The sequence below is a fragment of the Alosa sapidissima genome, chromosome 4, assembly GCF_018492685.1.
Source record: "Alosa sapidissima isolate fAloSap1 chromosome 4, fAloSap1.pri, whole genome shotgun sequence".
In the NCBI taxonomy this organism is placed as follows: domain Eukaryota; kingdom Metazoa; phylum Chordata; class Actinopteri; order Clupeiformes; family Clupeidae; genus Alosa; species Alosa sapidissima.
In genome coordinates, this window is record NC_055960.1 from 11,233,586 (window position 1) to 11,258,585 (window position 25,000).

Here is a 25,000-nt window from a genome sequence, read left to right on the forward strand (position 1 = left end):
TTTTATCCATATGGGCAGCCGTATGCAGAGATCCGGTAATCTTCATAGCCTGCTAATGTTCTCAATGACAGAGAGCACCAGAGATACGCATGTCAACCACTTTCTCCTCCGCCCGTCTGAGGCTCTCCACCGCTCTTTGATGAGTAGGGCACATGGAAACCATCCCTCCAAACCAACATGAGTGTCTCTCTGGAGACACACAGAGCACTGGAGTGTGTGACTTGCGGTGGAGAGCAAACATCAAACAGCATCTTGTGGCATCTCATGCTGAGTTCAATAATTCACACATCTAAATATTTGATCCAACATTGTAGTACATAGCCAGGTAATGTCAATATTGGTTATTTGGATGTGAGCTGACAGTATGGTAGCACTTCCCTCGAGAGACACATCTGTTTAGAAAGTTAATTAAGGGTCAATTAATCATTTATAGATTGCATTAGCTGTCACTGTACACTGTACACAGCTGTACACTTGCTGGCATTTTCTCTGAATGCTAATGTGTATGTAAGTACAGTCTGAGCATCACAAAGCAATGACTGATGAAAACACATCGAGTATGAAGTGTTGCACAAACTACAATGATCTAGGGTAGCCGTTTACCTCTTTGTTCCTGCAAGTCTGACGCCCGCTGACGAACCTAAGATGGTCGCTTGCAGTCTTTTGAAAGAAATTAAAAGCCCAGTTTCTCTCTTTTATAGTTTTACTGTATTGTTATTCCTTTAAAAACTTTTAGAAAAGAATGAGCAGCTCGCTCGACTTGTGTCCCAGCATGGCTGTAGTGCGCATGGAGGGCCCAATCAAACGCTACGCACACGAGCGGTGGGGATTGGAGGGTACCGCGGAGGCGGTGGGGAGCACAGGTGTGTGCAGCTGCGTCGGGGAACAGCGCTCTCACAGGGAGGCTGCACAGGGTGAAGAATGATTGGAACAGCCGTTATGGTTACGAGCCTGATGATGCTGCTGCCACTGCGGCTGTTGATGATGATATCTGTCAGAGATTTGCTGGGGCCAGGCAGTGCACTCAAAGGCAGCTTATTCATACCATATTACAGGTTTGTGGAGAGGAGGGCTGTGTGTGTGATGGGGGGGGGGGGGGTTGCAGACTTTGAAGAGTGGAATGATGAGGAAAGAATAAGGACAGAGCTGAAGACAGTGTGTGTGTGTGTGTGTGTGTGTGTGTGTGTGTGTGTGTGTGTGTGTGTGTTGAGTAGGAGTGTGTGTGTATGCGGGCATTTATGTGTGCATGAGTGTGGGTTGGTGTGTATGGGTATGTGTGAGGTGCATATAAGAGTGTGCCCAAGGCTTTTCTCTTTGTCACAAACCCGAGGCGAGTAAATGCATCACCAAATGGAACCTGATGCCTTATCCTCCTGACGTCCCTCATTCGCCAGCGGAGAGATGAACACTAAATTCCTTGCCGCTCTCGCTTTATTATTCTCCCCTTTATTTCCAGCTAGCCGTGCGTGAAACAGATGGATGAATATTAAACTAAATGGCTTATACTTTTACGGCACGCCACCAAACGTCCCTGCACCTTTCACTCCTGATGCTCTCGCAGACACCAATGGCCCATTGAAAAAGCCGGAGTCGAGAGTTACCCTCATAAAAGAGACACTTCGGCAGGAAACACATTTGTTCAGGGAGGCGCCGCGCCGTGTAGAGCTGTTGGCTCGCTGTGTCTTCTGAATAAGAAACCTTGACAGTGATGCGAGGCACTTTGTGGCGTTACACGGCAATTTATGTGCGAGGAAGAGGGTGCAATGGGGCCCTTCCGGTGCTCCGTAGCACCGCAGCTTTATGCCCCGAGCTCGGAGAGGGACGCGCCGCTCTGAATCCAAAAAGAGACACCCCAAGGGACCATCTGCTGGAATGGATCGGAGGGAGAATTGTGTCGTGCAATTTAAAACCCACATCACACATCACATGGAGGTGGCCGTTATTATGGTCTTACGCTCTCGCCCTCTCTCTCTCTCTCTCTCTCGCCCTCTCTCTCTCTCTTCCTCTCGCCCTCTCTCTCTCCCTCTCTCTCACTCTCTCTATCTCTCTCTTTGTCTCTCTTACACTCTGTCTCTATCCAGTGAGCGATTGTGTAGCTCATTTATGGTAGACAGGGGGAAAGACAGGTCAAAAAGCGAAAGCATGCAGGGTCCTATAACAAAGCAAGGGCTACATTAAATAAATTGCAGGTAGATGGAGCAATAATGACAATAAATCTCATAATGGCCACAGCTCAGCTCAGCCTCAGCTCGACTCGCCTTGTAAGGCGCAAGGGAGAGTGCCTATACGGAGACGTGTGGTGTGCGACCAGTCCCACAATGCATTTAGGCCTCATTTCAGTGGCATGCAACTACTCCTAGAGTGGCTCCGATGGGCCAAGATGCTCATGAACACAGCTCACCGTTTCTTAATCTGCCATTCACTCCAACACATGCGCACAGCTATGGCCGGAGGACTAAGAGGACGTCATGATCAGTCCCACACCGTCTGCTTACTAATAGTGTCACCGTGATTGAAATGAAAGCTGACGTCGGAGCCTTAACTGATTTATGCCATAAACACATTTTGTTACCACAGGTGAAGTGGTTGTTCATTTATCTAAGAGCTTTAAGGACAGTAGAACAACAAGAGAAGCACAATGAGAGGGAGCCCGGCACATTCAGCTTGACATTCAGAGGGCATGGTGTCTTATTTGCAACCTAATTAATCACTCGATAAGTGTCTAATGTGGCAAGCTTGTTTAATTTGACTGCTTGTTCAATAAAATCAGTGTCAAGCCCAGCCGAATACCTGATGCTTCACATTGTCCTCTGAATTTTATGATGAACAGCCTGTGGGCAGACAGATAGGTGGTCAGAGGGAGAGGGACAGAGAGAGGGAGAGAAGGAAAAAAGAGGAAAGGAGAGAGAGAGGGAGGGAACGACAGCTCAAAGACATGACACTGTCCAACAGGAGATTTATCCCAGCTCAAAGCGCCGTGTAGACACTGGGGGACGATCCACACAAACATCATTAATCAAACGGCGTCCACATGCTGATGCGGGATGCAGGGGTGGTGATTACCCAGCTCCTACTACAGCACCTATCCACCACAGAACAGAACAGCCCCCTTCAAACACCACCCTGGGACAAAAGGGGCAGAGTGAAGCGCCTCGGCACAGCGTTTGAGCACGGACGTGAGTGTCAAGGTCCACGCCGCCAACACAATGGCCCCGAGAGCCAGAGCAATGAAGCTTAATATCAACATGTCCTTCGCCCTAATCGCCTTAATCCATGTAGCCACAACACAAAGGTTCCGGCTGTTTGGACATCGAATATTAGAGTCCGGTACATGGTGCATGATTGAAACAACAGCAAGCAGTCATGTCGGTTGTTCCAAGTAAACAGAAATATTAAAGTTGCTATATGTTTGAGAGTAACACCACACACACACACTATAAAGTATATATATATATATATATATATATATATATATATATATATATATACGGTCCATGATTGTTTCTCACTAAAGGTAGCATGTATCTTTCTCATTCCACTATGCTGCTGTGCCTTGTTCCCTCCAGGACATGCTGTGGCAGGAGGCTACAATTAGCATTCCCTGAGCAGCGTGCTTGTGATGCTAGCAGCACTCTCTGCACACCAGCGCCACGACCATTCATAATGTGTAGCAGCACATTAACAGTAATGACACCTCTGTAAAGAATTTATCAAGGCCTGCGCACGAGGCAGCGTTCCTCACTACTCGTTACAGGCGTTTGTTGTGTCTGATGAGACTGTGGGGACGTGTTAACATATTTCATTAAGGCCTTCGCAACACACCAGTTACTCTTCATCCATCTGGAGGGGGCTGTGTGCACACAGGTATGCTTTATTTAGTTGGGCTTAATGTATAATGTCACCCAATTTCAGTGTGATTTCCATTGGCAATTAGTCTAAGTCTGATGCATGTCGAGACAATGTTGCCTTTGGCAGTGACGTGGAAACGTAGCAATATAGAGTGACATTTAAGCAGCGCATTTAAGTTCTCAGCATTAGCTGAAAATCCGGATCTGTAAGTGTTTTTTTTTTTTAAACAAAAAAAAAAACGTGTGTTTATTAGCGGTTTAGACACATCTTGATGAAACCGCTCCTAGAGGAGGCTGGCGCACTGCTGTCGTGTTAGGCAGTTCAGTCATCCATCATTTTTACAATCACATTGGGTCTGTATAATTAATACCTGTCAGATTAATGTAAATGGCCAGAGACAATGAAAGAGAGGTGAAAGCATTCATATTAAAACTGTCATTCTGAACAATGAGGAGTGTGAGAGTGTGTGTGTGGTGGGGTGGGGAGGGGGGGTGGCACAGAGCAAGTTAGCGATGGCACACACCTAATGGAATCCCTTTGTTTGAGGTCTGTGCACAAATTTCAGGATGAATTATTTTTATAAAGGCGCATTTTGTATGGAAATAACTGTATGTGATTACTATGCATTAAAAATAATTATATGCATGTTACTAATTAGTAGAGTGTATAAGTGCTAGGTGGTGTTGGCTCACGCCATTGTTTACAGCAGTACTGTGGTGGAAACTATGGTGGCCTTAAAATACAAGCCATTCTATTAATACTGTACTCTCTCTTGTTTCATAGTAGGGTAGGTTGTTCTCTTTTCAGAATCCATTATGTCAAAAACCTGCCCAGTTTTGCACCATCCCCTGATATCATCTTAGAGAGGCTGCTGTTGGTGGCATGCTGAAACCTGGCACAGTGAGTCAGACAGAGTGTGGAGTCCAAAGCGTTGTGCAGGCTGAAGGAGGATGGCAGAGCGCTGTGAGAAATATGACCTTTCAGCTCCGGCAGGAGGGAGATCAGAAGCCCGCATAATCAAATTGGGCTCCGAAAACGCACCACCAGGTGATTAGTTAAAGCTGTCAGTCTCCTTTATCACTGTTTGTTTCTCAACCTGGTGGTGGAGGCGAGAAGTGCCCCCCCCCCACACACACACACACACACACACCGCCTTCACCCTCTCTCTCTCCCCCACTCCTGCACCTGCTAGCAAGAGTCCAGATGACGCTCCTTTAGTCCTGCCTTGTTTTTATTATTCCTCTTCTCCTTCCTTTCCCTCCAACACACCGCTGCCTCTATCCCCTCGTTCCTTATTCTTTTTTTGGGCACTAATGTTACACAAAGACTGCTACTTGAACCACGACCCCCCCCCCCCCCCCCCCCCCCAACCACACACACACACTTTTATTTGGGTTCTCCTGGCGTGCGTGCGGTATCTTGGCACACACACAGCTGCCTGTGTCTGACCTTTCACATGAGCGCCTAAATAATGCCCCCGGCATTAATACACTCCAGCAAATCGCCATTAGCCGGCCCAATTAAAGGCTTTTTAATCTTCCAAAGACGAACAAAAAGCCCCAGCTATCCGCCTGGAAAGTGTCTGTAGGACGCCGGTGAACGCTCCAAAAGGTTAATGGTGTCTCTTGAGGGGTGATTGCATGAGGGATCTTGTTACCCTTCTCTGGCTGCTTGCATTGACAAAGGCCTTGCTCTAAAGAGAGGCTGGCTGGTTCATTATGCCGTCAGCACCGCTGCCTGCTAACATCCACTCTCAGCTGCTTTTTAATTCTCTCACACTGTCTCCTCACGCTTTGGCAGTTTTTCTCCCCCTAGGTGGATGAGGATTATACTCCCCTTTTGTTCTGCCAGAGTGTATTGTATCATGGGTGTTTATTCATGTGAAAGGTTATCTTAAATATTGAAGAATTTTAGATCAATTTGACATGCGACTTGCTCTTGCTCATGCTCTTCTTGAATCTGGTGAAACTAAACCTTTTCTGCCTTCAGCAGCTACAGTATTAGACAGTCTTATTGAATCGGTCCAGGATTTTGCACCACATTATTTCTTGAATAACAGCAATGGTAACAATATCAGCCAAGCAAGTTTAACAAGCCTAGGAGGGTAAGAGTGAGTGCTTTCAACGCCTTCTCTATGAAGTCTTTTTCAAAGAAATGCACAGAGCACTTAAAGAGGTGGACGAGGTCAGGTCATTGGGACAAATGAACAATAACGACCATCGCCACACCTTCAGAGTTCAAACTACCACGAACACTATGAAAGCCATTTCTAAGATTTAAAATCCTTTTCCATTAACACGCTGTGCCCTTTCACGATTGCATACACTAAAGGCCTCTCTCCCTGATGACTTGAGGAGTAAAAGATTACGAAATCCAAGCTTTTCACTGTTCACATATTCACATAATCATTTATTTCCCAAATCTTCACGCTACTTTCAATTTGACTGCCTAATCATTTATGTTGATAATTGTCAATTAATCAAGTCCAAATTCACGTTAACTCTCTCTGCCTCGGTCTAATTAGCTGTAATTCGTTGATGGATCCTGACAATTACAGTGCTGGAGGAAAATTAATGTGTTTGTGTCTGCCTCTACAGGCCCAGGGTCCCCAGAGGATGAGGAAGAGGAGTAGCGAAGTAGCAGCGTGGAGGTGGCGCCCGACTGCCATGCTGCGCAGGATTAGCGCGCCATGGTCCTGTGCTTCTCAGGAGGGCCCATGCTCAAACATCACACAGGAAGACATTTGTTTGTACTGGGGGATTGTTAAGTAAACACATACTGAGAGCGAGAGAGAGAGAGTGAGATAGAGAGAGAGAGAGAGAGAGAGAGAGAAATGTTCCTGACAGTGCCAGACAACATGCTGTTTGTTCTTGTGCCTTGAAATACTCTTGGGGACTGTCAATCCTTCTCTCATAATGCCAGAGTCCTCTGGAGTTCTTACTGAGAAGTCTCCCTCACACACACACACTTTCTCTCCCTGCATGTGCATGTGTGTCTCCTCTACACCGCTCCTATACTGTGAGGTTAAATTAGCCTGCAACAAATTTGCGTATTCATATTAGCAGAGCTTGGCACAGCATCCTTTATCCCCCCATGAATAGAGCCTCGTCACACGCCTCAGTAGACCAGCCAGAGAACTTACTGATAAGTTACCGGCTACGCAAAGCACAGCTTCCCCCTCGCTGCCAGCCTTCCCATAGTGACTTGTCAGTGGCTGGGCCTCAGATCTGACAGATCTGAGCATGACTGGAGTCTGACAGGGAGGTGATAGCCCATCAGATTAGCTACTGTATCAGACAGTCTTCATGGCAGAGACAAAGAGACAGCACTGGCTTTCAGCACTGGGGGAACTGGGGATGGGCACAGTCTGTACTGCATACCTGCACTATACACTCTATCTGACTATCTACAGCAGTATGCAATAGCACACCATAGCAAAGACAAATACATTAATGGTTACTGATGCTGATTTTATTGGAAAAGACAGTGCTCATTGGCTTGTGGGTGATGGCAATATGGTGTATGCAGTGTCCAATCTGTAAACATTCGAATATCAAACCAATGAATCAATGACATCCATGGGCCTAAATGAATTATTTCCTCCTCCCTCAACAATACTAAATGTATTTCTATCATGCTTGCAATCAACTTGCATGCACGGGCATTCATGTCAGGGGTCAAATCATATGGGGACTGTGGATGTTTGTTTTACAGTAAATATCTGTATTTTAGTAAGGGTGGAGGCCCGTGAAGGCCTTATAGATTACATACTGTTTCTGTTACTTTGTTTGTTTGATTGTGAGGGCTTTTTGTAGCATTATATTTTGCTTCTGTTGCTTTCACTGTGGAAGCACCAACCATGCAGCATCTCCTTGTGACGTCACACGGACGTCAGAAGACTGGACTGGAGCAACGTTGTGAATTGAAGTGGTGGCCAACGCGTTACAGCAAATGACTGCTTATCTCCTTCTGTGCCCTGCCACTTCTCAGGTGGGGTGTGCAGTGGGGCTCACTCCTGCCCCTGCCTCTCCCACCCTCATGAATCTTTCAAGGGGATGGCAGGTCCTGTAAATCTGGCGCGGCTCACAATGAAAAAATGTCATTTCCTTTTATCACCTATTAAAACCCCCAGACACCGCCTGTCTTCGGACGAGCCTCCGTCCAAGTGGGAGAGGGGATGACGACAGTGCTGTCTCAGTTCAGGTGAAGAGACAGAACTCCAGGTCTTATGGGAGCATGATGGGGGAAAGAAGACAAAAATTCTCGGCAAGGCGAAAGTTGTCTTAAACCGCAGACATTAACTGAAGTGCAAAAATTGGTTACACGTGATCCCATAGCACCTTTCTAAAAGAGTGCTTTTGGATTCATTATAGATTTCATATTTTGAAATATTTGGTAAAAGGAAAGCAGGTGGTAAAGTGAAAAAAAGATATTAAATTATGAATTCAGTGGCATTATAAAACTATTAGGATCAGAAATTCAGACAGGAGGGGCTCTTAAGCTGAACTTATGGTAACCGCGGCAAATGAGAGCTCTGATCTCAAAGGAGTGTAGGATTTGGGTGGGGGATTAAATTCTGCAGGCAACTCCAAGGCCTTGTTGCAAGATCTCTTTTAAAAGTCAACTCTCTCTCTGTCACTCTCTCTGCCACTCTCTCACCCTCCCTATCTGTGTGTGTGTGTGTGTGTGTGTCAGTATATGTGTGTCAGTATGTGACTAGAAAATGGAGTTTCAACAGAGGTGGTCTTTAGCATCTTTAGTAGCAGGAGGTTTGCTCCAGTATTAAACTCTCTTTTGGTCGAGCAAATAGAATAAGTGCCCGAGATTAGGTGGCACAGTCATGCAGATATGCAGGCCTCTGGCAATCACTCTGCAGCCAGTGACACCGCAAACGCAGGGGCCCCGAGACTGGGAAGAGCCAGCGGAATACTAAACACTGGCTTGAGTGACAGCATGTCAAAGGACCCCACTCTGCAGCAACCAGGCAACACAAGGGGTAAATGATAAGGAGGGGGTGTGGTGGGTGGGTGGGTGTGTGTGGTGTGGGGGCATAATTACAGGCCAAACTGTTTCTAATGGGCTGATTGGAAATAGTCGAGTTCCTGTTTTGTGCCGCACAGTGGGTAGGCGTGTGTGTGAAATCCATTAACGGAGCTGGTGCAGTCCAGCCTCTCGCTTTTTAACCCCTCAACCATTCCTCTGTTTTTCACCCCCCTAACACACACACCACCCCCAGCCTCCACACACACACACGCACATATGCCACTTCCCTAAGTGATGGCTCTCTCAATTCTTCCCTTGTAACTGAATCATATTTTCAATTTAAAGATGGCATTGGTTTTCTTCACGCAAGGTTCCTTGAGTAATTGTGTCAACTGTCATGAGGACCTTTTTTGCTTGCGAGTTCCATTTATCTCAATCCCACAGGTTATTTAACATTGTGACAGGAAATCCTCAGATCTGACCTTTATTCCTGAAGCCAGATCTTTTTTTTTCCCTCAAGGGAGCCCTCTATGTGTCTGACAATACTATGCAACACAGCAACTTTTCAAAACTCATAACTCAGAAGAGGTATAAAAACGATTTATTTATTTATTATTATTGTTAATAATAATAATAATAATAATAATGATAATAATAATAATAATAATAATATTTCAGATCATACAATGAGCTGTGTCATAATATTGGGCACAGATGCAAACTATATATTATGCTATAGGCTATATTTTGGCTTCAAACGAATTTGGATAAATTTAGATTGCTACCTTTTTATTAATTGGCCATTACTTTAGTAAATAATGAATTGTAGCCAATCTAATGTGGCATCATCATCATTAGCCTGGTATATCAGGCCTAGCAAGGCCTTAGTCATGATGTCAACATTGGGGGGAGGGGGGTTTCATGGTTCCTGCCATGAAAAATATTACTAAAAATCACAAACAAGTCATTGGTTAAGTCAGTCAATTAGGGTATTCCAAACTTTTGACAGGCATGGATGGTTTATGAACCCCTGGGCACAGATGCAAAAAGTGTTTTATGGTGTAAGACATAGAACATAGTGAAAGAAATGAATGACACATGTATGAACAAATTCATCATTTAAACTAAAAGGGCACTAAGTTTCACTTTCGCTATCATTGCAAGAAATAGGCTACAATATGGAAAATGCTTCAAAGATCCCTTGAGTTTGATCGGCTCCAAAAATGGGGTTTCTTACCCTGTGCTACACCTTTCCAACAAGTTTTATGATAATTGTACCGGTAGCTTTTGCGATATTGACATGCTTACCGCTCCGCATGATGCAGTAAATGGAAGCTTTGATAGCGCACGCCACTTACGAAAAACGCAAAACCACCAGGACAAACCCCTCAGTGTGTAGGCTACTCTCTCTGAAACCATCACTAGGCTAATAATTTGTGCGTTATTTACATTTGATTACATTTCAGATGGTGGTGTTTGTTGGTTTCCTAGTAGCCTATATCGTTTTTTTGTCTTTCTTTATTTTTCTATGTCCGTGTATGGGGGGGGCGAAATTAATGTCGTTAATTAGGCTACATATCTCGGAGCTGAATGACTACTGTTCCTGCCAGATAAAAAGGTTTTGTTCTGCTGTCTTGTGGATGGAAAAACAGGCGAGATCAGTGAAGAGACGGTGTAGGCCTACATAACATAGCCTTCTACGACAGTAATTTCGTTCAATCAGAGCTGCAGGAGACTTCAGAACAGTGACTGAATTGTGACGTTCATTTCCATGCAGGCGCAAACCGTTTATGACGAGCTATGTCATAATGGCCACAATGCATTTCTTTAACGTCATCGTCAGAATTTGTTTAAATTCAGCTGATTTTAGAGTAATGTCCCAGTCCCAGACGATAGATTAAATCAGTCAAGAGAAAGTACAGTTTTCATAATATTTCATTTTGACTAATATACGATTTCAGTTGATGTAAGTTTCAGACAACTCTCTAAAAACTAGATTAACAATTGTTAAAATTCTAATAGATAGTCTAAATACATGTGTCTTTTCATTTCTTTATTTTACCAGAGACAGTTACACTGGGCTTCCGTCTCAATGGTATAACCATGAAAGACATAGGAAACCCAGGAAAGGAGCCACCTGAAGACCATTCCTCCAGGCGCCGTGAGGATTGGCCTCGTGAGTCGGAGCCAAGGTTACATTTCCCGCTTGTAACCCAACGGGATATCTTCCCTGTGGCAGATAGTCGTGTGACGCTCACGCCACACGAGCCCACCCGCTTCCTGACACTTCACAGAACAGTCTCGCTGACCTCCACCGCAGCCACGCTCCACCCAAGGCTTCAGGTGACAAAGTCCACCGCGCCTCATGGAAGGTTGCCTCTGGCCAGGAACGGGGTGACTCAGAGGGAACTGCGAGCAGCAGTTGGGCCGATGGGCCGGGCACCTGGAGGAGACCCTAGGAGCATCGCGGCAGCTGGTCAGTCCGCACACATGATGCAGGCCAGCCCCTCTGGGAGTGGATTGGACCTGACGGGCTCTGCAGGCCCGAGGCCACTCAGACCACTGCCTCCTGCAGAGACGAGGCCCAGGGAGCCCAGCAGACCCACGCAGCCGAGAGCAAGCAGGCGCCGCAACAAAACAATGCAGGGTGAGCCGGTCCAAGCAGAAGAACCGTCCCGAGTTGTTCGCCTGGAACCAGTTCCACCACCACAGTCTCTGGCAGCACCTAGCGACATCGGGAGGCGCCCAGGAAGACGCCGAGCAAGGCACAATCGTGACTCTCCGGCTTATACGTATGTGTCAGCAAACACAAATGAATGCGTTTGCTTCGCTGCTGGTGACAGCATTAGCACCCATTGGAGTGAGTACCAGGAAAGGACCAGGCCACGGACGGCACCACGACTTCCTCCATTCGAGCGATCTCCACTGGCCCCGAGGCCACGTCTTCTACCCAGGAGGCCACAAATGGACCCCAGACGCCTCAGTAGCACTGTTGACCAATCCACCACACTCCCTCCACTGAGCCAGAATGCATCTATGGTCTGTAACATCAGGGATCAACAGCAGATGAGGGAGCTCCAGCAGGCAACCAGCGTGCCTCACAGCACAGCCTGGGATCACGAGCCGCCACGCATGATCCTGTCCGCCTTGAGAGAGACGCAGCAGCAGCAGCAGCAAGCATCCGTCAGCCTCCACGGCCGCGGGAGTAACGTAGCCGCTTCCTCTAGGACCCAGAGGGACAGTGGGTATGAGCAGGATGTGCACAGTGTCATCCCCGAGCACGCAGTTCCACTGGAGACTTTGCAAAGCGACGCCAGAGAACGCAGACGCACGTGCAGACCGCCGCACAGGCGCCGGAGACGCCTCACGCTCGCCTTGCCGATGGCCCGCACCTTCCGTCTCAGAACCCGCAAGCCCATGTCCACTCACAGAGTGGTCCTTGGGTGAGCGCCGCGGCGCTGTGTGTCTGCGGGGACTTGGACTCAGACAGGTAAGGGTTCAAAAGCCCAGCAAGATCCAAATTCAGTTCATTTAAGGGTAGGGAATAACCACACAATAAGCCTAAGCACCAAAAACACACTAATCATGCTTCATCCTGTTCTTCCAGTCAGTCAGAGGAGGATCCATTTGTCAACTTCCAGTCCCCAATTCACTCACCATCAGTTGGACACACGGGTACACATGATGCTACTAATATCAGCACAACAATTAGAAGGATCCAAGCATAACAGAAGGGATGGCATTTGATTTTCCACCATATCAACATCAGAGGCCACAAACTCTATCGATACATCAAGGCATGAATCTGTGCATACTAGGAGCACACTGGTCCTCTAGGTTTGGCCAGAGGATGATAGAAATGGAGCTGTGTGTCGGCGGGGATTTGGATGTAGACAGGTAAGGCCTACTCAACAAACACCCATATCACTACAAATCAATGCTCAGTGTCAGAAACACAGTAGACTGCTTTTAGTAATCTGCTTCTCTTTCAGAGTCGAGGGGTCTACTCAACATCAACTGGACACACAGGCAAACTTGGTCGCTACTTTGACCAGCACAATGATTTGAAGGACCCTGCATAAGAAGACAAGAGGTGGCACATTTTAGGAGTTGCATCAACATCACAAGCCACACCATCTATGCTCCTGATCATCTATTACTGCATACTGGATGACAGGAAAGGAAATGTGTGTCAGTGGGGACTTGGGTTTAGACAGGTAGGTAGTTAATTGAGTTTATTCAACATCAACTGCACACACAGGCAGGTAGTTAACTGAGTAAGAGTCCATTTAACACGCCTTGCTGCCACACACATTGTTTAATATTTTAATGTTCTGTGCTTCACAATCAGAGGATCCATCTGTCCATTTCCGGTCCCCGTTTACTCAACATCAACTGGACACACGGAGAAACATGCCGCTAGTACTTACACCAGCTCAATGATATGAAGGACCCGCCCTGCATAGCAGGCGAAGAGGTGGCACTTTTTGGCTATGTCATCAACATTGGAAGTCACATGACCTATGCTATCAGACATCCCTCTGAGCACACAAAGAGCACACTACCCCTCTAGAATGATAGAATGTGTTAATGTGTTAATGTGTTAACATAGTTAATTAAGTAAGTGTCTATTTAACATGTCTTACTGCCACGAACACACAGTATAACATTTTTGTGTTCTCTCCACTTCTCTTCTACAGCTGAGGGGTCTATTTGTCTACTTCCAGTCCCCAGTTACTCAACATCAACTGGACACACAGGCAAGCTTGGCACTACTCACAGTTCACCAGCGCAATGATATGAAGGACCCACCCTGCGTATCGGGGAAAAAAGAGGTGGCACATTTTGGCTTTCCCATCAGAAGCCACACCTATGGCACCTATGTGCCCACCACCCCTCCAGGATAACAAGAGAAAGAAATTTGTGTCAGTAGGGACTTGGGTTTGGACAGGTAGGTAGTTAGTGAACCGAGTGAGTGTCCATTTAAGATGCATTGCTGCCACCACAACACACGGTATAATGACTTATATTCTCTGCTTCTATTTTACAGTTGATGGACCCATCTGTCTACTCCCAGTTCCCATGAACTCACCATCAACTGGACACACAGGCACACCCAACACCACAAAATATCAGGGCATAGAGAAGAAGGATTCCAGCACGGATTCAGAAGAGCTGGAATGTTTTGCCTATTACTTAAACCACATCAGGACCGAACACATCAATCATACATAACAGGTCTCTGTAAGTGAGGACTGAGAACCCACCCCCTGGCTACAAGTCCAGCAGGTGAAAAGGAATGAAATTGTGTGTCGGTGGGGAGTCGGATTAAGACAGGTAAGATCCAGAAAGTGTGTGCTGGACCACTAATACTTGCTTGAACACAGTGTAACACCTGTATGTGTTTCTGTTTTACAGCCTAGGTTCCATCCATCTGTTTCCACTCCCCATTCAATCAACATCAACTGGACACACATGAGAATAGTCTCAAAGATAAGGATCTAAATAAGGAAGAACTTAAGAAGACATCTCTTTCAGACAGGATTTGAGATGGTATATGCAAAGTTGACACACCTATATTTTTTACTCAAACTTCAACCAAATTGGAACCCAATTTGTGTCTCAAGACTCAGGCAAAGACTCAGGCATGACTCTCAGATCTCATTGCTGTAAACTGTCACCCATCATGAAGCTTTTCACGGCCTTCCTCCCTGTTTTACCCTCCCTTTATTGATCTTCCTCTAACTTTCACTCATTCTGCAATAAAATAAACATTTTAAAGTTTTGTTCGAGAAGGGTCTTTGCAGTGTTGAAACATATCCTTTAAAATCAATGAGCTTTCCACTTAACTCGATTGAAAACCTACTGGCATTGTCAGATTTTATTTCAAGGTATTTTCACTCAAAAAGTCTATAAATTGTAAACAAAGTTACATCACAGTGAACAGTTTCTGATGAACACATTGACATTGAATAAAACCAAATGGCACCCTTTTCATGCCGTAATACTAATTTAGAATCTTTTTACCAATGATAGTCTTACAAGGCACCATTTAAGTGAACAATGATTACTGTGACAGCCCCAACTGTCTCCAGTCATATTAAAATATCAAAGCCAAACAACATGACAGCATACAGAAAATTCTGTCTCCAAAGTAGAAGAAGCAACCAAAACAATCCTATCCCTCAGTGACCAGAGATCCATACCTACCCACCCCCCTCATCTTTCCAACCAGAGCTCATGGTAGGTAGCCCTGCACATTGACAGAGCAGCAGTGTAGGATTAGCAGCTAGTCTAGAAGCTCTTGGATTACCCAGTAGAATGGAAGCCCCCCCCCCCTCAAATCTCTGATTCAGAGCAAAAGCTGACTGCAGAAAGCAAGAGGCAGAGTGTAAAGTTGACATATTCTTCCAAAGAATGGGGAGAAAATTATTAAATGTTTCAATTTCTGACCAATGAATGGGTGGTGGACTGCTGATGTCATTGATATTATATAGGACAGGTGCTGCATTTAAATAGGCCCATATTTACATCTTTAAAATGCTTTCTTACTGACACAGTTCCTCCAAGGACACCAGTCTTAGAATGCTATTCCTTGAGGAGAATATTGTTTTCACTAAAATACTTTAATGAACCTCCGTCAAACAAAAGCAGATGATAAGGACACCTTTTGAAATGGGCCATTATTCTATCAGTGCAGAATAATAGAACAATCCCTAAATCCAGTGGACCCTTCGACGCTGTCACCACAAAGATATGAGGACTATCACAATGAATACAAACCCAGAGCCTCCCTCCAAAGAGGGCTTTAGAATCCAAAGTGACAAGTGTCACAGGAGAACAAAGAACAAGGAGGGCGCTGAGAAAGAGTGCGCCTTCCTTGCTGCCAATAGGAATCTAATTAGCTACACTTAGACTGTAAACTGTGGCCTCTCTCACACCCACACCATCGTTGGCTTGATCAAATGCCCAGCGTGTCTACTGTCCCCTTGGCCAGTGCTCTCTTCCAGCCCGCTGAAGGGGCTGCGCTATTACGACTCATGGTACAATTCTGCATCTATGTCATGTTGATCAATATAACACATCAATTAACAGTGCAGCTTCAAAAGTCTATGCCCCCCCATCCACATACACACACACACACACACACACACACACACACACACAAAAAAAAAAAAAAAACCGAGCAACACAGTGACAGGCTTCAAGGCCTGCATGCATAAATTGCTTCTGAATTCAAGTCATGCGTGGGGCATACTGAGTCCTTTGGTTTTGCTTGGCAACTGTTTGGTTATAAAACAAAGACACTTGTCATGCTGTTCATTTAAACACAAGAAAGAATATTGTTTGTTTGCCAGAATTTCAAATGTATTTTAAGGAATAGAAATCACACAATAATTGTTTTCATGATTGGTCAAAAGACATTGTTTAGAGATGCATGAGAAGGGACATAAATACAAAAACACAAAGGCAAAGGCATATACGAGGCAATAGAAAGGGCATAGGAAAAAGCCTGAGGAACTGAGTGCACCATCACCAGACACGTATACAATCAAGAGTAATAAGATAAACAGTGGAATAGTGCAGTCAGCTGGCAGCCCTGGATACATGGATGGTAAGAATGACTATTGACTATGATTTAAAAACAACAGATTTTTAGTTAATCCAGTCAGGGACAATTCTGTGTGGAGATGGCACACAGTTAGGCTACAAATCCCAAATTATTTGATTATGTATTAATTTCCATTGATGTCAGAATAACTGAAAGTTGCATTGAAATACTCCACAATTTTCATGCACATTTTGGATTAATTTTTCACTCTCTGTTTTCTAAAAGTTGGCTAAGTGGGCTGTTATATATCTACACTATCATGCAAGCAATAGACCTAGTTACATAGATAAACATGTGTAAAAAATAACAAAAGTTATCAAAAGTCTGGATGTGTTATTGTGAAATGTTATTTTTTAATTAACCGGATGCCATCCGAGTCAGTATAGAAACGTGCGCACTTGTTTGTTTGGAGAGCCATCTTGCAAACTACAATATTCAAGACTTGCTATAAAACGGTAAAAACAAAAAGGTCAGGCTCAGAAAACAACAATACATTTTACTTAGAATAGTCCTGTCAGATGAAAGATTTTGACCTGTTCCAAGGCCGTAAAAGTCGCTCTGAGCATGTTTGGTGTAGCTAGAGCACCACCTAACGGTCAGGATTTCTCAGGAGCGCTTGTCGATTTTGAACGGACTTCTCATCAGCTCAAGACACTGTGCACTAAAACTGTGTTTTAGTGTAGACTTAAAGTGAAGGTTAAAATACAACAGGTGTGCATGTATCATAGAGCCGTGACATGCGCTTCAGTTTGCCAATGAACCTGTTTCGCAAACACTCACTCAGCTCATTTGAAGTGTGTAAAATGGAAGGAAAATGTATTTGCTGTTAGTAGTTTGCATGACTCCATCGTGATGCTTTCATGCAGTCAGTGAAACCTAAACCACACTTATTCAGATAACCTACTTTAGACTGCATTCTGTTGAGAACTTGAGTTTAAACCATACACTGCCAACTAGACATTATACTGTAGTTGGTAACCCGACACAGACTAAGCCTGTTTTAGTTTGCAAATAGGCCTAAAGAATCCGTGCACAAATTCCCTGCTGTCTTCAAGTGTTGCAAGGTTATAATAAAAGAGCTGTAACGAATGATCAACCCATTAAGTTCAGTCGCACAAAATAAGTTTAATTTTCATTGGACAGCTCTTTGGGTAATGAACTGAAAGACCGTGGGAGTCCTGGTCAAGGTTTGAATAAATATATATGTTATAAAATCACTTTAAATAGTGCTTGAGCTCTTACAAAATGATAGTAGCCTAGAACTGGATCATCTGTAAACGAACAATCGGCCCATTGAGGAAATTAGCCTACAACAAGAAAACGTTACCTGTAAAACCTATTTTGGAAGTCAGTTATGGACCTTTGGCAATTTATCCATGATTCCGTGCCATCCGTGTAACCTACATCTTTTAATATGCGAAGTAAAGACAATTTAAGTTTCGGTATCCAACTCCCCTGACAATCGCGCCAAGGGCTGTCTTTCCATGGTGCGTCTCTGATTACACATTCAGATGACTTGGGCTAAAAAATGCTAGAAAAGTGCAAAGGCGGAAAGAAAATGAGCCGTTATGTTGACTTACCTGGAAAGAACTGTCCGCATGTTAATTCCAGTACTTGCGCAAGCAGAACGAGGATGTAGAAGTATTTCCTTTGGTCCATTTTTGCGGAGATTATTTTACATGCTCGCCGCCCGTCCGTGTACTCGCTGGCTGTGTAAACTGACAATATCCGCGCATTAGTATCGTTCTGGTAGTGCGGGACTTTTTACGGACAGTTGCTCAGCTATCCTGCTCTGATCTGATTGTTTGGCTTCAGTTGAGAACAGCTAACTGATAAGGAGGAGAGTTTAGAAGAGAGAATGACTGAACAAGAGACCGGAGTCCCTCGTCCCCAGGGTCCTTACACCTGTAGTTTAGGCGATGGTTTAATTGCAGGCTGTGCGTCACAGTTGTTCGTGATAGTCCGTTGCAACAGGGGTAAGGTATGAGGTATGTTCTCCTCCTTAGTCGGCGCGTACTGTACATTCACTGTCACGGCGGCGGCTCAGTCTACAGCGCAGCTCCGTCATGCGCGCTATTACCGTGCATGAACAGCAGGCGATTGCGTTACGAAGCCTCGCTCGTCAAGTTTCCTTAAGTAGACAAGTGTAATCAAAACAGTAATTCATCCAAAATCAAAGAAAATTTTCACTGTAGTCAACGTACTTAAAGTTACTGCAGTCGGCAATAGTCTATCGACTCCTCAACACGAACGCTGACTTGCGCCCGTTATGGACCATTGGAGGTAACTGGAGGATTTCACAGCGCATTGAGCGGATGCGGATATGTTCACTGATATGCAATGAAGCGAAATCCACTTCGTATAAAATAGAGGTGACCAAATAGTGAGAATAAGGCACACGTAGACCTTACTGATTCGCTAAAAAGGGATTGTTTAATTCAACATTCGAGGTAATTTTGAAAGTATCTTTGACAAAATTATATTGTTTTGGTAAGTTCTGGTCCACTTAGTTCCACGTGATGTGAAGGTTTCTCCAGTAGTAGAAGTAGAAGTAGACACACTTAACAACCTAATGATGCAGTTGGATTTTGCAGAATTAGGCTATAGGCCTACGTTTCAAGGCGTCGCCAATGTCTCTATCGTGTCTATCATGGATATCAAAGCTTTTACGAATGAATAGCCAACTAGTTGAAAATGCTTTTGTTGAGTCAAACCAAAATCAAAGGAATGGGAATAAGGGAAGATGTCTTTTTTGTACAAAATGTCTGTCACCTCGATGGTTCTATGGGCGTTTGATGCTGTGAAAACTAGAGTGTAATATATGAATTCATGGTCCATAAACAACAATGCGTTCACTATGTGTTCACCTTATAATTTGTTAATTTGAAATGGACAACAACAACACAAAAAAAACAACACAAAACAATGTGAAAGTGAAGTTTTGCCACAAATGAAACCCAACACCTGAAGGATATCAGAGACAGCATGTATGATAACAAAACATGGGAAGATATGAAGTTGCAGTATTTTATCACATATTTTGAAGCAATCTGACACTGCAGGTATGGGTCACCTCAGCAGGCTTTGAAACTGCTCTAGGCTCAGAAGCACAGGCAGGATAGTCTTATTCCATTACTAAGAATCAGTGTGTGCCCCCCTATGGCTCAAATCAAGCTTTTGCAATCCCATATCCCAGCAAGGCATCACAGAACTATTTTAATACAAACGACTGCTGGCTTGTATTCAGCTCACATCAGGTAGCAGAGTCTATTTGTCTGACCCGTGCGTCTCCAAATACAGACGTAGCTGCGATATAGGATTTCCTGCGTCAATTTCCCCCGCCTTGGTTGGACACACGGCGACACCACACATTTAATCACATGGTCAGATTTCATACCCTCCGTGCAGATAACAAATCAGATAAGCAAAATAGAGTAATTCAGCTTCCGCCCGTGTGTGAATTTCATATTTCATCCATCAGTGTGTCCTCGGAAACTGCTGGAGAAATGTACCCCAGGGAATGAAATGTGTATACCCTGTGGACAGCAAATCTGCATGCACAATCTCTGCCTCCCTCCTGTGCCCAATTTGACACATGATAGGTTTGTTTAGTGATGTATGTATGTATGCATGCCAGAGTTTCAGAGATAGTTATTTACAGTCAAGGGTGATTATTGGTCTGATTATCTGTTGTAATAATATACCTTTAAGGTGTTATTAAATTGAACTTCAAACATCCTCTGGAGTGAATCAAGTCATTTGGGTTGTGTTAAGTTCAATAAAATAATTTATTCAGCTGGTTATTTTCAAAGCTGAGGGTTATGGAGTTATGGGCCTTGAAACATCAAAAACCCAACACTCCTCTCACCTCAAACTGGAACTCATGTTTGGGCTCACGATACACTTGATGTGTGGATTTAGCCTAATATGAAGTAAATGGACAAATAAACAGGATTTGTTCAGCACCACTAAGCTGACAACATGCAGGACGTCATCACTCAGAATGTCTCGAATGAGGAAACTGCCAGCAGCATGATGCATGTTGTTGATATCCTGGAAATGGGAGCCAATGTTTCAAGAGATGGGGAACAAGCCAAACCATAAACAAAATGGTGTCTTTCAGAGTGCTGTGACGGGGATTACAATGATTTAAGGCTACATTACCACTCAGTATGCTGACAGGATTGCATGCTGAGGCCATGCATTCACTAGACATGAACAGATTAACTACAGCATAAATAATCTCTTTTATTCATGAAATAACAACAGAATAAATAATCTTGTTTATATCTAAGATGCTTCCGGGTGCAGAGAACGCAAAGCCACCCGCTCTTCAAAAGCCATTCCAATATTTCCTCATGATTGTTTAGCTTTGATTTTTATTTACCAAAATGCCAAATATAGAACAGTGGTGTTTTCAATGGCCTTGAGGAAATGCTTTTGGGTCGTGTCATGTGAGACCCCAATGTTTGATGGGATCCTTTGGTGCCTGCTTCTCAATCTCCTCGTAAGATGCTGCAATAGCTCCTGAGGAGTGCTTGAGATATGTGTGGATATGAAGATATGTGTTCAGGGAGTGTTCACACTGATGGAGATGAGATGACTAACCCAGGACTAGGACTGGGTGGGAGCACTGAGCTAGCTGGCAGAACTTTCTAGAGTGTGTTGTAGCCACGTGCTCCCGAGGAGGGTCACAGAATGATTTCCAGAGATCTGTCTTACACCATGGGGCTGCACAGTAGGCTACAGTGTCCTATTGAAATACATGCTCTGATTGTTGAGTGAAACCTGCCACTAATTAAGCTACATCTGCAATGTGCAAACACTTTCAGATACACTTTCCCCAACAGGAAGAGTTTAATTAAATGAAGTTCTGCATAATGAAGAGCTCGGCATCACCATCACTGTCATTAGCAAGTCTCAGATTCCATAGCCAGTGCTCCCAATAACGCACTCAAAAGCTCAGTGCATTTGATTGTAGCTAAACAAAATGCATATCCCCCACCTTATTTTTGTCAAGGGTATTCCAGAAAGCCTTGTATGAAGGGGGAAAAAAGTGAACTTTGCGCAGGTTATTTTTTCACTCCTGAAGGACTACTCATCTAATTAAAAGAGATTTCACAACAATCCCCCACAGAGGTATTTAATAGGACGACTAATGTGGCCGATATTAGCACCTCAGAGGAAAAGCTGCTGGCCTCGGCGGCCTTTTGATATTGATGTGTCGACAAACTGTTTTCCTGAGTGGAACTGATAGGCCCCCTGCTGCCTGATGGTGTCATGTCAGCCTTGGAGCAGAGGACCTCTGACAGCACCCTGAGAGTACAGCACTTCCCCACATGAAGGGGGTTTCAAATGAGCCGTCTTCAAGGTTGGCCAGCACTCAAAGACACACCAAGGGCCAACCCACTTGTCAATTATACAGCTGCGTGGAAAGCTGATGTTTGAAGAGGTTCACAACGGTGGCATTATTAGCTATCATTTTATGGCAAATCACTGCACAGAGTTGTCAATACAGCGCACGTTCAAAATGAAGCTTCAAACAATCAGATTATTTAGATAGCCGTGTTGCTCATTTTGTAAGCATTATTCTCCACCATGACATGAAACGATGCTCACTTTATACAATGAAGCTGATCATTTAATTTTGCTTATAACTAAATAGCATGTGCTGGTCTTTGTAGTGAAAGTGTTTCCATCTTGAAAATAGATTTTCAAAAGACTCAAAGTAGATTTAAAAGGCAAGAGAAATGGCTCACTTTGACACCACCAAAAATGAGATTTCCAACATCTGTTCACATTATGACACACTCCAACGGACCATCTTAAAGTCTTAAATGTGCCTGGTCCCCCTGTGAAAAGATAATACAGAACTAGTGGCCTGCAATTTTCACTGCAATCTCTCCAGAAGCCACATGTGTCCAACTTGTTACACCTGCTGATTATTGCCTTTTAAACTGGAACACTTACAAGGACAAGGACAACAGCTTTCTCAGGCAGGTGCAGTTTGTCCTCAGAAAAGACACAAACCAACCGAGATGCTCGATAACATATAATATAATGTAGTTAAATATCTAACTTCACACAGTAAGCTTATGTGTTTCTCATATTGCAGATACTGTATATTTCTTCAACAAAAGAATATCCGTCAAGTCACTTTATTTATGTAGCACATTTAAAAACAACAAGTTGACCCAAAGTGCTTCACAGGTAAGGCTAGCTTACAAAAATAGAGAGAAATAGAGAGGGGGACTGAGAAATAAATACAAATAAATAAATAAAAAAGGGGATATAGAATAAAGGGGGTTAAGATGACAGTAGACACAAGCTAGAAATAAAGGCTATAATGCCCATGAAACTAGAGATAAAGCATAGATTAATAAATAAATAAATAAATAAATAAATAGACAAATAAATACATAAAAGGTAAAAAGGACAAAATAAGATAACACTAAAATCAAGTAAAAATAAATAAATAACAAATAGAAATATAGCTGCAAGCAGCAATGTGGGGGCCAAGCAGTGCGCTATAGCAGGAATGACGTTGCCATTGCATGAGCAAGCACTCACAGCAAGTTTGATTGCAATTGGATGAAAAAAATGGCTGAGAAATAAGCTCATTTACTTTGTTATAGTGCCCCTAGAGGCGAAAATGTCCTTGTGCGTTTTCGCAATCAGCTACCATGTCCCAGGACTTCATACACCAAAGAGTTGTTGAGATGTAAGCTCAATTTGTCTATTACAGCACCCCTAGATGCCAAATGAGACCACATTCCTTCCATGTCCTCACAATCAGCTACTTTGTCTCTGTATTAAGTTTGGACTTTATACATCAAAGCGTTGCTGAGATACAAGCTCACTTCCTGTATTGCAGTGCCCCCTATAGAGGCCAAATGATGCCAATTTCCTATTGAGTCATCACAATCAGATACCAAGTCCCTGTACCAAGTCTGGACTTTATACATCGAAGTGTTGCTGAGATACAAGCTCACTTCCTGTATTACAGCGCCCCCTATAGAGGCCAAATGATGTCAATTTCCTACTGTGTCCTCACAATCAGATACGAAGTCCCTGTACCAAGTTTGGACTTCGTACATTAAAGCGTCTTAGAGGTCTGTAAATGAGTGTGTGTGGTGAGTGGAGTGTCCCGAAACTTTCTGCCAAAAAATCTGAACTTTTTAGCCAGGCGTTCTATGGGCTGCAATAGACTCCAATGGCAGACTAATAATAATAGGAAAAGCTAGTAACTCAATGGGTGCCTTCGCAGCTTCGCTGCTTGGCCCCCAATAAAATAAGGCCAGTGAGGAAAAGAAAACTAGGGAGTTATTTAGACAGAGCTAAAAGCAAAGGTAAAAAGGTGGGTTTTTAAACTAGACTGGAGATAGTTTGGCAATACTTGACATAGGGAGGGAGGTTATTCCAAAGTGTAGGGGCAATCACTGAAAAAGCCCTATCTCCTTTGGTTTTAAGATGTGCCTGTGGGACTGCAATGTCCATGTATGCCACTCATACATGAGTTGGGTCTGTATCATCATTCATCTTGCAAAATAATGTGATACAAGTGGAGAAAAAACATAATGGCTTTTTTATCTTATTTTTCAAAAATAAAATGGAGCAGTTGCAATCTCACAGGTAAAAGAAATGGCTCAGTCATCATTTTTAAACTTTGTTTTACATTGATCTTCCAGGCGCCTATTGAATCGTTGTGAAACCCAAGTGAGTTCTGCATCTTTGCTTCTGTTCCTAGCTCTGCAGTATTGAATAATACTAATGTAATAATGTTATCTGTTCAAGATAATTCCATCAGCTTGCACTGGTAGTTCTGTATGCAATACATAATCAGTAGCTTCATATTGATATATTCCTATTCAGTGCTTGCAAAAATTCATTGCCAGTGAATTATTTATACACTGATGACCTCCACTGTAGTTTGACATAAGTTTAAATATTGGGGATTCATTTTCTCAGACCATTATCTTCTACCTGGTGTTGGTGTTCAACAGTGTAGTAGTGTCAAGGATCATGCCACCCTCAAATATTCAAGTATCAGTTAGGTGCTCAATACATATTTATTGAACAACTATTGCTTACATAACTTGTAGGCAAAGTGCAAAGTATAAAGTCTAATTTACTAGCATGACAAAGTTCCTAAGCACAGACAATGGTGGGTCAGCTCAAAGATCTCATACCCCACATGATCGTTTTAGTTCCTGCTCCAGAAACTTTGCTCATTGACTCACTTTGTCCGCCATTTAAATTTGGGCCCATATTACATGCTTCAGATGGAGTTTCGAGTAGGTTGAGGGTTTGAAGTTTGAAATATTATGGTTTGACTCGCTATCATATGGAATCAAACTGTAATATAAAGTCAAACTTTTAGCCGAGAGATTATAATAAGGTAACACAAAAGTATTACTGTAAAATTACATAAACAATCATCATTTACTTTACATTTAATTAATCATCGTTTTAGAAAGGCACTTCTATCAATCAATTGGTTAGATTCTCGTTTAGCTCATTTTGTACCAAACAAGGCTACGGTACATAATAAGGCAT

The 25,000-nt window shown here is 43.7% G+C and overlaps 2 protein-coding genes across 23 annotated transcripts in view; one reads left to right on the top strand and one right to left on the bottom strand.

Annotated features, from left to right (window-relative positions):
* The window catches only part of ptprt (protein tyrosine phosphatase receptor type T), a 213,570-nt gene extending 194,904 nt beyond the window's left edge, over positions 1–18,666 (bottom strand). For 11 of the 17 annotated variants that reach the window (XM_042089744.1, XM_042089734.1, XM_042089729.1 and 8 more), the window contains exon 1: positions 18,025–18,665. In XM_042089744.1, coding sequence (XP_041945678.1) covers positions 18,025–18,103 — 79 coding nt within the window. In that variant the 5' untranslated portion in view covers positions 18,104–18,665. Of the gene's footprint in view, positions 1–18,024 lie in introns of all 17 variants that reach the window. The other 6 variants (XM_042089745.1, XM_042089743.1, XM_042089741.1 and 3 more) reach the window with 2 other exon arrangements.
* LOC121707289 lies at positions 10,687–14,613 on the top strand. Of its 6 annotated transcripts, none has more exons than XM_042089748.1 (7): positions 10,687–10,798; positions 10,898–12,322; positions 12,440–13,049; positions 13,184–13,309; positions 13,533–13,783; positions 13,883–14,169; positions 14,251–14,613. In XM_042089748.1, the coding sequence occupies exon 2, from the start codon at positions 10,936–10,938 to the stop codon at positions 12,277–12,279; it is 1,344 nt and encodes a 447-aa protein (XP_041945682.1). In that variant the 5' UTR covers positions 10,687–10,798; positions 10,898–10,935; the 3' UTR covers positions 12,280–12,322; positions 12,440–13,049; positions 13,184–13,309; positions 13,533–13,783; positions 13,883–14,169; positions 14,251–14,613. The 6 variants fall into 6 exon arrangements, with proteins under 6 accessions (XP_041945682.1, XP_041945685.1, XP_041945684.1 ...); XM_042089751.1 differs by having other exon boundaries at positions 12,440–12,729; positions 12,825–13,049; positions 13,184–13,783; XM_042089750.1 differs by having other exon boundaries at positions 12,440–12,721; positions 12,825–13,049; positions 13,184–13,783.
* Positions 18,667–25,000: the final 6,334 nt, after the last annotated feature.

Excerpts from the sequence above, each read along its gene's own strand:
- LOC121707289 (XM_042089746.1), top strand. The coding sequence starts at position 10,936 with ATGAAAGACATAGGAAACCCAGGAAAGGAGCCACCTGAAGACCATTCC.